Source organism: Ursus arctos, unplaced genomic scaffold (genome assembly GCF_023065955.2).
Source record: "Ursus arctos isolate Adak ecotype North America unplaced genomic scaffold, UrsArc2.0 scaffold_13, whole genome shotgun sequence".
NCBI lineage: Eukaryota > Metazoa > Chordata > Mammalia > Carnivora > Ursidae > Ursus > Ursus arctos.
Window position 1 is genome coordinate 38482451 of NW_026622797.1, and position 15306 is coordinate 38497756.

Sequence of the window (15306 nt, forward strand, 5' to 3'; positions counted from 1 at the left end):
CAGCCCCTAATCTCCACAACACTTAGCATCCTTTACAATATGTTCGACTTCTAGTCTTTCAAAAATAAGTAGAGTAAGAAAATTATTTAAGGGTTATTTTTGTTTTCAAAACATTGTAAATTGTTCTTCTACATTGAGGTTTGAACTAGGAACTATGTATGCAATGTTAAGTGGAAATTACTGATTTTGTGCTTGTTTCAAAATATTCATAGTTAAAAAAAGCTTACTATTTTAAATTAATTACAATGTACCAATCTATATATCTAATATAAATTGCTTGATCTTAAGCTACATTTTAGTCATATTTTCTTTGGGGATATATAGTATTTAATCATCAATATATCATCTTTTTAACTTAAATTTGTTTTGCAGCATTCACATAATTTTCACTTTCATTTAACATATATTTATGGTTCACATACTATGTACAGAATTAAGAGCAAATGTAGATGTTAATATTGTTATTGAGTAATTTAAAATACTGAAAAATAGGAATCTAAGTTGTTTAGACCTCAAGTTTTGCTACCACCTAAAAGTTTTCTATGTAATTTTTTTTTTTAAAGATTTTATTTATTTATTCGACAGAGATAGAGACAGCCAGCGAGAAAGGGAACACAAGCAGGGGGAGTGGGAGAGGAAGAAGCAGGCTCATAGCGGAGGAGCCTGACGTGGAGCTCGATCCCAGAACGCCGGGATCACGCCCTGAGCCGAAGGCAGACGCTTAACCGCTGTGCCACCCACGCGCCCCAAAGATTTTATTTATTTATTCGACAGAGAGAGACAGCCAGCGAGAGAGGGAACACAAGCAGGGGGAGTGGGAGAGGAAGAAGCAGGCTCATAGCGGAAGAGCCTGATGTGGGACTCGATCCCGTAACGCCGGGATCACGCCCTGAGCCGAAGGCAGACGCTTAACCGCTGTGCCACCCAGGCGCCCCTTCTATGTAATTATTGTTCATGGTTGAAAGCCAACAAGGTAAAGAGATAAATACAGATATGTTTCCATAGGAATTTAAAAATTATTCTTACCTGGGGAAAAGCAAAGATTTACTATATAAGGTGACTTTAGAGCTAAGACTTAAATAATGTTGTTATGTAATCATTAGCTGGAAGGGTATCTTGGGCACAGGCAAAGGGGTGAGAAATTGCAGGATATATATGAGAAAGAACAAGAGTCTCAGGAACATGGTGTGAATTAATACAGTCTGGGATAATAATGCTGCAAAAAGTCCTGATTTTAAAATTGGACTCTATTCCATGGACAATAGGGAGTTAATGAAAATTTTAAGTATATGAATAATATTCAGACATTTGCTTTAGGAGGAGGCAGGGTAGTTAGGGTGTAATAATGTAGGTGACATGTATTAGGACCTCTTAATAATTACGAGATTGCAAAGGAAAGATATTAATAGAATTTGACAACTGATCATCTTTGGGAAGGAAAAAAAAAAGAAATGATTTCATGGCAATAATAAGTTTTCAGACTGGGTGCTAGAAGAATATTGTTGATATTCTTATAAAAATTAAGAAGGAAGATGAGAAGTAGTTTGAGAGGGAAGACAAGATTTTAGACATATCGAAGTTAAAGTGCCAGTAGTACACGCAAGCGATATCACATAGGTAGCTCTAAATGTAAAACTAGAGCTCCAGATAATGGCAAGACTGTAATGTATAGGTGGGTGCCCTCTGCATGGGGTTAATGGTAGAAACAGTCAAAGTCCATGAGCGTGTCATGAAGAGATGGTCTAGAGAGAGAACAGAGCTGGGGTGGAATGCAAGGAAACATGTATTTGGAGGAAAGAGGGCAAAGAAAGTCAAAGAAAAAAAACGGAAAAAAATGACTAGAAAGGTAAGAGTTTAAGAGAAAAGTAGTTGTAATTTTTATAATGTCATAGTAACCACAGGAAAAGAAACTATTTCAGTGGCAAGGTGGAGGTCACCAAGTCATTGCCAAGTGGATAATTATTAGGGGAATCACACACTTGAAAGCTAAAGGATGACAAATGGATTGAGGGAAGGAGAGGTGAAAAACACAGGCAATTATGCTGGAGAAAATGTCCTGGAATAAAAGGAGACAGGTTAGCAGCTTTGTGTTCTTGTTTAATCTAGAGCCATCTCCCTTTTGATCTCAGAGGTAAAGTGTTTATCCTTCTTTTCAAGACCAGCTCCTCCATTGTGTCCTCCTTAATCAGGCATCGTGCTCTTTGTGGCATCATCCTCTTTCTTATTACTGATTTTGTTCCTCATTTTGGAAATAATATTCTCAACTTCAAAACTCCTTTTTCTTGATTACTATTTCTCTCTCTACCATTTTCTCTTCTCCACATTTTTTCCGGTTTTCTGGATACTGGAAAGCTAGTTCTGCTTCTCATCTCCCCCCGATGGTGAGGCTTCTGTCTCTACTGTGCCACTGATGCTCTGGATAATGCTGATGATGTTATCAGTGCTAAACCAAAGGAGCCATTCAGTACTCACATTACTAGGTTTCTCAATCGTATTTACCACGTTGTCTCTTACCTAAGCTTCTCTTTTGTTGACCTATCATGACAACATGGTGTCCTGGTTCTCCCCATATCACCTGACCTTTTATTCCTAACTTTTGTTTTGTTTTGTTTTGTTGCTGACTCTTAAATTATTGGTGTTCCTAGATTCCATTATTAATGCTCTGAACTTTTCATTTTATACTGTCTCTTTGTGAGATATATCAACTTTCAAGGTTGAAACTCTGACCTATATCCTGAAGATTCCCAATTGTATGTTGCCACTTCAGGACTTCTCTGTGAAAAGGCATTTCCCTGAAGTTTCAAGTTTGTATGCTCAAATGTCCAATAAACATCTTCAAATACAACCTGTCTTAACCTAAACACCTCAGTCCCCCTTCCCAGCATGTTTTTCATTATTATTGGTGAATCTCATCTACCTTTATCTCACTAGAAAACTGGGGGTGATCTTTGATTTTTTATCTTTCTTTCCTTCACCTGATCATTCAAGGTGTCTCCAAGTTCTGCTGATTTTACCCCCTAAATATTTCTTGAATATATTTCCTCCTATTCATAACTGTGACTTCCATCTTAATTTAAGCCTTCATTATATTATGCTTAAACCACTGTAATGAACTCACTATTGTCCTTAGGTTCTTGATTTTTATTTCATTAATATTGATCTTACCAGAGTTTCCCCACAATCATAGTAAGTTATCAAGGTCATAAAACTGAATAAGCCATACAATTTAAAACTCGCTTTTTCCAAGTTCATCATAAAATAAATAAAATCCAACCTTGTTAAAATGACATGAGTCCCCCAAGATCTGATCCCTATATTCCTTTCAACTTCATTTTCAGACATTCCCCATTTTGAATGCTACAATAAATATCATATTGCTCATTATTCCAAATTCACAAATATAATGTAAAATTCAGGAAAGATGGTAGCAGGAAGGGATGGTCTTATGAATACATTGATTAGTTAGTATCATCTAAGAATTGATGAGAAGTCTCTCTTTCCTGTTTCTCCACCATAATGTATTCCAAGGATCTTTATATCCAAGATGTAAGACTTTTTCTTCCACAGTTAATGATTTATTCCATTGTTTCAGTCATTGCCATCCCCAGGCTGTACCCTTAAAATCTGAACAACCCTTGGGCAGATAACATTACATTCTTATTTCCTTGGAAATGATAGTTTATCATTCTAAGGCTGTAGGTCTACACCCCAGAAGTAATGTATAAATATCATGTGGGGGACGATTCATACTGTAAATATTTTCTTACTCCTCACTTCTTTACCAGGATTCTAACATACCCCATCTCCAAGTAAGCCTCACTGCCTAGGTACAAGTCCCTATTCCTAATGGGAACACATCAGGGTCTTCATGAGTGATGAGGGTCAAGAAAGGAAAGATTAAATTGTTTTGGAGAATTGAGTCCCTAAAGAAAATTGAGGGGAAGAATAATGAAATAAAAGCTTGGAACTACAGAAACCAATTTCTCAGTCTCACAGTTTACCTCAGGACTATCTCTAATCCAGGCATTACTTTCTAAGAGTGCTAGTTATTTTGTTTCCTTTATATTAGTTGGGATCTCTGAAGGAGTGCAATATAAATCTGCTTCTACCCCCCCCCCCCAAAGTAAATCCTTCCAAATGTAGAGCAAAGAGAATTTCTCTCAGCACCAAAGGAGATTTCAGGTACCCTGTAGCGTAGAAAAAGAAATTGATTGAGGTCTTCTTTTGATTCCAGGCAGTTAGAAAATCCACTTACTTACATGAGCTATTTATTTCTAAAGTTTACTCTCCATAGAATTAGGCTTGATGAATATTACATCAGAAGTAGAAATGAAAGGATCATCATTTCATGCAAAATGTGTTCTTTTCTGTACAGATAATCAGCATTTTCAGTGACCTTTTCTGAGTATAAAAAAACTGCTTTAGGGGACTATCCTCCTCTATTTAATATGAATGTGGAACCCATCATTGAAAAGAAAACTTGGTCTTTATGTGTAAGTCACATTCAAATTGTTTACTAAGGGACATTTACTTTTCAGAGGATTAAAATAAAACAAACTGAAAAGTACACATTTGCTATACAATATTTATAACGATTCTTCTGGATAAAATAATTATGAATAAGACTATATACTCATGGGCTCTATTATAATTACAAATTTTCAGTGTTTCATTTCCATTAATGTACCACACATCTTACTATCTCCTTTATTTAAAGTATGCATAGTGAAGTCTGACTCTAGTTTGGAATTCAAGGTTTTCTGTAATTGGCCTCATCTTTTATTTTAAATTATTCCATATCTCCTCTGTGGGAGCATTCTGCTTCAGCTAAACTTGTTCACTTTCCTCTAGGCATACCTGAGGCTTTCCTGCTCCTTTGTCTTTCTTCACATCTTATTGGCTACACCTAAAATCCATCCTATTCCTGGAAAATCACCAACAACAAAGCTTACCCATTTTCCCTCTCAATTCAGAACATTTCTTATTAAGACATATTATTTGTCAACTAATACATTTAATCACTAAGCAAAAATATATCAATCACTTGCTATGTTAAAACAATACTAGGTAGTGTAAAAATGTAAGCAATACATGTCTAAATATCTCATGTATCAAAGAAAAAATGACAGTAAAATTTGGAAATATGTTGATTTATTGTATGATGAAAACAATATTGAAACTTGGGGTGCAGCTAAACAATGGTAGGGTAAAATTTATACTCTTTAAAAATATTCATTAGAAAATAAGAAAGGCTGAAAATTGAATATCTAGAAAGCCATTTTTTTTTCATATGGAAAATTAAACCCAAAGAAAGTAGAAGGAAGAGAAATTTTAAAATGTAATAATAAAAGTTAATGAAGTAGTAAATTAAGTTGTACAATAGGGAAAGCAAAAAAGTCAAAATTAGATTGGCCATAAAACCTAAAAAAATATATAGACTCTTATGAAAACTTATTAAGAAAAAAGAGAGAAGGCATGAAACATCAATGTCAGAAAATTAAAAGGAGGCATCATTACAGATCCTACAGAAAATTAAAAATAGGAATATTTTCCAATAAATCTGAAAATTGAAATGAAATTCATATTTTGAATCCATAACTATAATTCTTCCCCAAAGAAAATTCTAGCCAAGTAGCTTCACTGGTGAATTCTTTCAAACATATAAGGAAAAATTATCACGAATCTTACCCTGAACCTTCCAGGAATAGAAAAAGAGGAAATATTCAGTCATTTTATGGAGCTAGAATAACCTTGATGCCAAAACCCAACAAGAACTAAAAAAGAAAGAAAACATACAAGCAAACTTCTTTTGTGAACATAGAGACATAGACCCTAACAAAATATTAGGAGATCAAGTCTGATAATGTGCATGAAAGATAAAACATAATAAATTTGGTTTTATTTGGGAAAAAAAAGTAATTAACCAGAATAATAGAATAAAGGGAAATGAATTACATTCATTCATTCATGTACATACATACATCCATTCTGTTAGTAGATCCATTTAATATAATCACTAGAGTAGAAAGAAACTTCCTTAATCTGAAAAGATATATAAAAACCATTTGCAAATATCATTCTCAGAGAAAATGAAAAAATTTCCATCTGAAAATTAGAACAAGACATCTGTTATTACCACTTCTGTTACACATTGTACTAGATTTTTTTAGCCAGTGTAATAAGGTGAGAGAAAGAAATAATATGTACAAAAATAGAAAAGTAAGAAATAAAACTCATTATTCACAAATGAAATTATTATCTACTTGAAACAATCAAAAGGATCTACTGCTGAACTATTATAATTAATGAGTATATTTAGCAAGTTTTCTGAAAAAGTTATGCTACCTTTCCCTCCCTTCTCTAGTTCATGACATTGGTTTTTGTTTTTGTTTTTAAGAGATCATGGCCAGTTACACTGTAGACATTTTGATTGCTTTGATGATTTCTTCAGAATATTATTCAATATATTTTTTACATCCTGTATTTGATTAAACTGAAAGTTAAATCTTTGGCTTAACTGGATTCCAGTTGGATAGTTCAATGCTCTGGCAAGAATACTTCAGAGGGCAATATTATTTTTATATATCACAGTACATATCATTAAGAAGCCATACTGTCTGGATAACCCATTCTGAATGAATTGTTCTAAGTTTCATCATTGGTTAAGTTGGTGACAATCACATTGCTTTGTTTCAAAGTTACATTTTTCCCCTTGCAACTCTGTGGGGTGATACTTGGTTGTAATGGTAGTATTCAGTCCCTCATTCATCTTTCATCAAATGGCTGCTAGTGTCCTCTGAAGATCCTTGCTTGAGTCAGTTATTTCAGTGGAGAATACTGATTTTGTATGAATAATTTCTACTGTTTTGATGTATAAATAGGTAAACAGTGAGTACTCTACTGAGAGCAATAACTCTTAGAGATAGCATAGTTCAGGTTAAACAGCACCTAAATAATAATCTTATTTCTCTTTTGGTTACTTATGATTTGGGATGACTAATATTTAAATGAATCTCAAGCATGACACTGTTCTTTCAGTTGGTTAAACTAAGTTAAGCTTGAATTTAAAGGAACATCTTAGTTGACATTTTCAAGACACTGAATGACTCCAGCAATAACCTGAAGTGTAAGTCGATTAATCATAGTCCTGTCAAGTAGAATTATTTGTAGAGCTTATTTATCAATGCAGAATATAAAAGAAGGAGGTAGAAAAGAATGGAAAAACTAGTCAGAAGAAGGAAAGGAATTATTTCTTTTTTTCTCTAATTCTTTAACATTAGATTTAAAATAGGTTTCAGTTGGTTTATAGAGAAATGAGAAATGTTGAAAAGCTTTAAAATAGCTTGTTTAGAGGAAAGAGCTGGCAATGAATGAGTTACAAAATGCTTTTTTGAGCAGAAGCAGCATTTCCATCTGGAACTTTTATTTAAACCTTATCTCTGCTTTGCAGCTGTACCTGGAAAGAAGGAAGAGAAAACAACCAAGACAGTGGAGCAAGGTAAAAAAAAATGAAGGAGGTTGACATTATCTTCTTTAGAAAGACAACAACATGAGGAGGAAAGCACTGGATTCAGACAGGAGGAAGACAATAACTGTTAAATCTATTGCTCTCTATCACTGTCCTTGCATGTTTTTCTGTGCCAGGGAGAATGTGAGGCAGCAATTGGGTTTTTGTCCTTTTGTATAACTAAACTTTGAATATAAGTTCAGAGCAGGAAAACGCCACAGACTTCTTAATTATATCAGGGAAAATGCTGGAGATTATTGGGAATAAGGAAATGATCGGGGTAACTGGTAGACATTTTTCTGTTTGATTTGTGATTTTAACACCACCTGATTGATCATAGTTTAAAGAATAAAGATGACATAATTCTATTTATGCAAAAATAACTTCTCATGCTTAAAAAATAATATGTAAAACTTAAAGAAAAAACACCAAAAGTAAATTATTTGCGTTTATACTATGACTTCAGCAATTCTCCCAAGAGGTCTGAAATCTCAATATTAAAAATCAGAATGTTACAAGTAATGCACTTTATTTTTATTTATGTAGTTATATAATAAGTATATCACTCTAGAGTATGCTTGAGAAAAATGCAAGAGTACAGTAGAGTTAAAGCATTTAAAGTGATGTTGGGCCTTCTGTTAGAGCTCAGAGTGCTAATAACTTTAATTACGGTTCCCCCAGTCTTTGGCTTTTCATCTATTATAATATTTATTATTTATTGTAATAAAACCAGAACTGTAATAATTTTGTCAGGAATGAAGTCAAAATAATTTTTCTTTTTAAATTTGGGAGTAATTAAATTCCTAATAGCAAAAATTTATTTTTGATATAAATATATCAAGAAAATCCTTTAACTTCTCGAATATTTCAGATAAGTAAATTAAGGTTAAGGATTCAATTAAGTTAAATGATTGGTTAAAAATTTATTTCATGGGCTTTTCCAAATAAAATCAGATTGCAATTGCACTGAAAAAGTTTTCAAATTAATTTTGGCTTCTGGGGGCTCTGTGAAATTTTACAATTCAGTGGAATGTTTCTATCAATTCCTTTTTGATGTGGGTATTTCTGTCTCTGAAATGTAAAGTAGAGGAATAGAAGCTCTACATCCCAACTTTAGCTTGTTCACTTAGGCAAGGCCCCGAGCCTAAATTTCTTCTGAAAAAAAAAAATAAATAAATAAAAGGGTGTTAATTATATCTGACCTGCCTATTCAACAAGATGTGGAGATCAAATGAGAAAACATGGGAAAGAATATGAAGAATGATAAATTCCTAGATAATTGCATAGTCCTTACTTAGGCATATTTCCTTATCAAATCAGCTTTACTACAGGTGAGATAAACTATCAAACCACTTTGGTCTCACTAAGCTTCACAGTTTTTTCCTTTCTATATAAAGGTGTTGATTGCTCATCTTTGGCATTTGTAGATTTGCTTTTACACCCACAGCATACTAAGAGAAGATTGGCTAGAATGTAAAATGCCCACACTAGTAATAGTACCTAAGCGATAAGTAATTTAAACACAGATTGTTTATTTCTTCTTACCTGCATGTTGGTGTCACTTTCATTAATTCTATAATGTTTCCTCAGGTAGGTAGGAGACTAGAAATGGCTCTTAGAGATGTGAACTTACTTTTCAGATAATTTTATAATTCTTTTTTTTATTAAAAATACCTTTTTTCATAAAAGCTTAGGCTCTTAGCTTATATAAAAAATGAGGCTCTCTCAATGGCTCTTTTTATATTGACTTAGTAAATCATTTCAGTTTTAAATATTGTAAAACAATGGCCTCATATTTTTCAACTATACATATCATAAGAAATAGAGTATTTGGATAAATTGCATATTTTTGAGATGATGTATGTATGACTAATAATTGATATGAAAAATATATTTTGATTTAAAAAATCAGAAAATGTGAAAATAAGTCAATGACATTTTACAGATTTCATCAGAGTATTCTAAAATGTATTCATAAAATGAGGCTCTAAATCTATTGTGTACTTCTCTTCCTTATGCAGTTCAGTTATCTTGAGAAGTATAAATAATCTAAAACTGTTTATAATGCATTGAGGTACAATGAAATAGTTCTTAAAGAGTCATTTTTTTTCATTTAAGTTTGCCTCATGAACTTGTACTGGGGGAAAATATGATTTTCAAAATTCTCACTAGATTTAAAATATACTTGGTGATCTATATAAAATTGTGTATATCGAACCTCTGGAGTTAGTCTGAATTATAATTGTATTTAGGAAACATTGATTAAGCTGAACTTTACATTATGGGAAATTCATGTAGTGAAAGATGGAATGAATTTTATGGTAATGTAATTTAGTAAACTAGACCTCATAACAGGTAAGAAGTAGAAATTTAGTTAATCTAACTTCTGCAAAAGTCCAAAAGTGTAACTCTATTTTATCTCTAACTCATGGTTAGTAGTATTTTTCAGTTATTCTTTTTGTGAAGATCTTAAATTGGCTGGACTAGAATTTTGAATATTAAGAAACATTTTATAAAGAATTCCTCCACTTTAAAGTGCACACACACACACACACACCATCCTTGTTTTGAAAGCAAGTAGCGAGAATCACCAAGAGATAAAAATGTTTAACACAGTTAAGTGTTGCTATCCTTACAGTGAGAACTAAGGAAAGCCAAAGATAAAACATTATGACACTTGCTAGGTGTTGTGTGCTACCGTAGGGGGATCCATCTATAGATATTTGTATATTACTTCTAGAAAGAGCGCATCATGTTTCATTAAGCTTAATTTATTCATTTGTTGACATTTAATTTCTTATAGTATACATTTCCTCCTTGTTATTCACTTTCAAAATCGACCTGCCTCCTATATCCCATTTACCTTTCCCTTTTTCAATCTTGATTTCTTTCAGAAGAAAACATTTAGTAATACTTGTTTGTAACTAGCCCGCTGAGCAAAAGAGTCACCCTAAAGAAGCATCCAAGGGCTTATTACTTACTTGGGCAGGGAAGGACACCAGTCAAGACAATTAACTTTAAAAGACCTGAATTGTAGATTGGAGTCCCCACATCTCCCTGTTTTTAATTTTCTTCCTTCAAAGTGACTTAAATCCAACAGTGAAAAAGTAAATAGTAATAAACTAGATCACTTGCAAATCATCTTTCCTTTTCTTTCATTCACACCTATGCATGAGTTCATTTAAGGTCTTCTTTAACAGTCTGTTCTAGAAGCCTGTAACAGTGCTGGCATACAGCATGTGTTCAATGAATATCTGTGGTTTGAATGAAAACAGGGGGGTTGTTGAAGAAAAGACTATAAAGTGATCCAGATTTCAATGAACTGTGCCTCTAAATACTCTTCAATTAAGAGGGCATTTTAGTTAATCAAAATATGATTTCCAATAGTAAAGGTTGCCATATTTCAGAAACCATGACATAAGTGATTAAATTCTTCAGTTCTGCAGTGGAACTAGTAGAGAAAAAATAATAATTAAATATACACTATTCGTTAATGACACCATATTATTATGATCTTTGTAGATGGTGTTCTTACACAGACAAAACTGCATGTGGTGAATATTCCTCATATGGATAAGCATTCAAATATTAAATTTTAGTAATTGCAACGCTTGTGAATTTTTTTTTAAATACTTAAAATGGAAGAGAAAATTAAACAATTGCCCAATTCAGCCAATATATGAATGTAAAAATAGAAACATTAGGCCTATCCCTGTTTTTCTTATTTTTACAACTGTGGAGCAGAATTTGATGATCTCTTAGTCCTTCCAAATGTAAAAATGTTCTATTTAACAAAGTTTTTAAGCAGTGTGTTCCTAACATCAAGATATAAAGGCTATTTTTCTTTAGGGGAAGCCTAGTCTAGAAGGACTTTCTTTTCTAAAATTTTTGAGATTCAAGTGCTAAGGAAAAACATACCATCAACTTGAGTACTTATACTTCAGTATCCTAAAATTAAACTGAAAGTTTCACCTCAGAAATATTAAGTATAGTTTTCCATCTTCTTAACTATTAAAAATCACTTCAAAATCGTTAAGTAGAAACATGACAGAAAAATATTCACGAAAAAAGATTAAATAGAATTTAAGTGCCTATCAGCCACAAGAATAAATCTGAGCACAATTAGTAATCATTTGATTCAGGATAAAGCTGGAGCATGTGGATCATAAATGTATCAACTACAGTTCACTTCCTGTAATAAAAAATTCTATCTTGCCTTAAATTAAGAAATGTTTCTAAATTCAGAAGCACGCGAATTTGTGTTCATTTGTGTTCACCTGAAGAGTTTCTTTCTTTGCCTTTGATTCTATTTTGTAAACAACGGTACCCTACGTAATTGTATTAGTGTTTTTAGTTGTCATAACAGCAGGGAAACCCAAATGCTATCACAGCTTTGTGTATTTGTCCCTGTCCTCCTTCACCTTTTCAGATTCTTTTATTCTCTGTACATGCACTGGTCTATTTAGAATATGTGATGTGTACTTATTGTAGATTTATCTCCTACTTTCGAGTGAATGTTAATAATATCTAAGAATAATGGTTTCCCTGAGAGAAACTTATTTATTTAAATAATTAATGTTTATATTTCATGGTGTGTCAACATTATTTTAAAAAGAAGCAATTTTGCATTTCAGATCAATGGAGTAAAACCGGAAGTTTAGTTAATATGAATTGTATTTAACGATTTACTTGATATGTGATTACAAAATAACCTATTTGCACATGTGCACTAAGTCATGCTGTTGACCCTCAATAAATGTTAAATGATAACAATACTATTGATTCCTGTGAATTCCAAACTTTTTGACAACAGTTTGTGCTTTGATTGTTTAATATTTATTGAGCGCCCACAACAGAATAGGCGCTGGAGAATGGGTGTGAGGAACATGAAGTGGGCTTCAGAGAGAAGATGGTTTACATCCGGGGCTTTACAACACATGACAATGCGTGTACTCTGCTTATTTATGTATTTTATGTATTTTCAAAAGAACCTTTAGCAATTCTCCACTGTCTCACTTGCTCACATAGCACATCTCACTTCTTACTTTTATTTAATACCTTTAGAATGTTCTCGTGATTATTTTATCTTATGTATATGAAATTCTTTTCTGATTTCCTTCTCACTATGTTCCTCCCCACTCCTCTCATCCTTTTAATAATGAGATAGATCTAAATCCTACTTACACAGCAGAACAACACCTATTCAGAACGAATTTGTATTATTGCATGGATCTCCCACAGGGGGCCATGTTCTGCCATTGCAATATTTGGTTCACATTTATTGATAAGAATGCCATTCAATGCTAAAGAGAATTTCAGCCCAATAAAAGAGCAAAGCGTGCCAATGCTGTTGACAAGATTTCGAGGTGATGCTACGAGACCCATTCATGTTCTAGCTTTCTCTCAAAAGTTAAAGTTCTTTTTCATTAATGATCCATTTTTTTCTAATAAACTAATGTGTGACTTGTTCACTCTTATTTTATGTAGGATATACTAGAGGCAAGTACAGGTCACACAGGGATGTAATTTTAAATTTTTGTTTCCATGAAAATATTCTGTCTTTTAATTATCCTGAAAATGAATCATTCCTCTGCCTATCTGGTCTCTGTGACTATTTGTAATTCCTTCCTTTTCTTAGAGATTCTGACCATTTTATGGAGAAGCAAACTAAAACTATAAGATTGCCCCCAGGAACATACCCTTGTACTTCATATTGGGATCACTACTCTTTTTTTGGTTGGGGGGGAGGTCACCACCCTTAACACCAAGTAACCTTATCAACTATAGGTCAGAGAAACTGGTAGGTAGATAGGTTGAATTACCTGAAAAGACACCATACCAGGAACAATGTGTCACTCCTACGCTGTCTGCATTCTACTCCTTCCATGATTTATCAAAGTAGTTTCTTAATGGGAATGTTATCAGTCTTTTAAGTTCTTAAAAGTAACTCACTTTTCACATCAAATATGTGCTCTTGCTTCACTTATAATCCTCAAATGTTGTCTTGATTTAACTTCCAACAATCTTCATGTAAAAATAATAGAATGCAATTATGAACCATTTCTTAAAGCCCAGTCAAATCTAATTGTAAATATGAAGAAAGTTGGCTTATGATATCTGAATTTAATGGCAATGACCTTCAGATTTCTTTTGCCAATACTTAATATAATTTCATAATTTTAAAATAATGGAAGTATGGATTCTTTAAATTATCTACATCTTAATCTTATGTTGATAGTTCTTTAAGACATCCTTAAATATGGGGGCACCTGGGTGGCTCAGTTCGTTAAGCCCCTGACTCTTGATCTCAGCTCAGGCCTGGATCTCAGGGTCATGAGTTCAAGCCCGGCATTGAGTTCAAGACCCATGTTGGGTTCCACTTAAACCCCTCCCCCCAAAACACACACACACACACACACACACACACACACACACACACACACACACATCCTTAGATCTGGAAGAGTCTGTTTCCATTCTCTTCCTAGTGAAATTCTCTTACAAATCCTATTTTTCCTCATATGCAATTTCAATTACCATTACCAGGACTTGGCATGTAAAAACAACTTTTAATTATTTAACATAAATACTTGAATATTAAAATTTTGTTCATTCTAGGCTAGATTATATAAAGGATTGAGGAAATGCATCGTAGTGTTTACCATACAACACACCAAGAAATGCTTCCTTATGAGCTCAAGAACATCAAGCTGCTAATTATGCCTTTTTTTTCTTTTGATATTTTGTACCACTCCTGCTATTATCCTGAAGCCACATATGGATTGGATCCTTTTTCCCTTGGAAATCTTTAATAGAAAGTATATCATAAGCTGCTATGTTACAAAGGTTGTTTCCTCAGGTTTTTTTTTTTTCTTTTTATTGACTTTTTTCTTTCATTTATAAATCAATTTTCTATTAAAGACCTGTTTAGGGAAAAAAATTGGCATACCTACCTTGAATAAAAATGTATAAAACCCAATTGTTATGCTACATCCTATAACACATTAATGGAGGTTAGCTCTATTCTCTAAAAATCAAATTGCAAGAAACCATATGAAATCATTAGCCCCACATGCATTGTTACTTTCTTCTTGCTGTAAATGAAATTATACATTTTAGGTCAAATAATTTCAGGAATGAACATGAAAATTTTATCAATAGTCTACATAAAATTTACCTGTGTCTTGTTGACTACTACTGCCCCAATTTGTCATCGAATGATGATGTAATATAAACTGATTGAAAAGGATTCTTAAAAAAAAAGAAAAATTTAATTCAGATCTTCTCTGGAATTCTAAAATGGCAAAATCAAGTTAAAAAATTTTTTCATTATTATAACTTGCAAAGTCTGGGTTTTATTTCACATCATTCTAGAATAAACTACTAGTCAGATAAGCAATACAAAATATCTGTATTGTCCTTAAAACTCTTGGCAATAAAAATCATGGTGAACAGTTTTTTACTTGGAGTTAGCACTTATAGTGTTGGTTCTTGAAAAGAAAAACTGATGAAAGCCAATGATAATTAAAAATATTAACCTGTTTGAACAGTCAAGTATAGAGCTATCTCAAAACAACACATAAATCTTAGTCTTCCTTCCCCATAATTTATTCTGTGACATTAGGCTATTTACCTGCCTTATCTAGCCTCTTTTATAAGCCAAGATGATTTCACTAAGCAATCTCTAGAGGAGCTTCCAGTCATAATATTGTCTAATTCTCATTTGTAAAAATTGTCTCCTATGTCTGAGGCATTTCCACTTTGCCCCAAATTCTAAAGATAGACTTATTTTTCTGATT

General features: G+C 32.9%; 1 protein-coding gene across 34 annotated transcripts in view; it reads left to right on the plus strand.

Moving 5' to 3' along the window:
- The window catches only part of TRDN (triadin), a 362517-nt gene that overhangs the window by 241540 nt on the left and 105671 nt on the right, over positions 1-15306 (plus strand). For all 34 annotated transcript variants that reach the window (XM_057311074.1, XM_057311078.1, XM_057311076.1 and 31 more), the window contains one exon: positions 7451-7498. In XM_057311074.1, coding sequence (XP_057167057.1) covers positions 7451-7498 — 48 coding nt within the window. The remainder of the gene's footprint in view (positions 1-7450; positions 7499-15306) is intronic.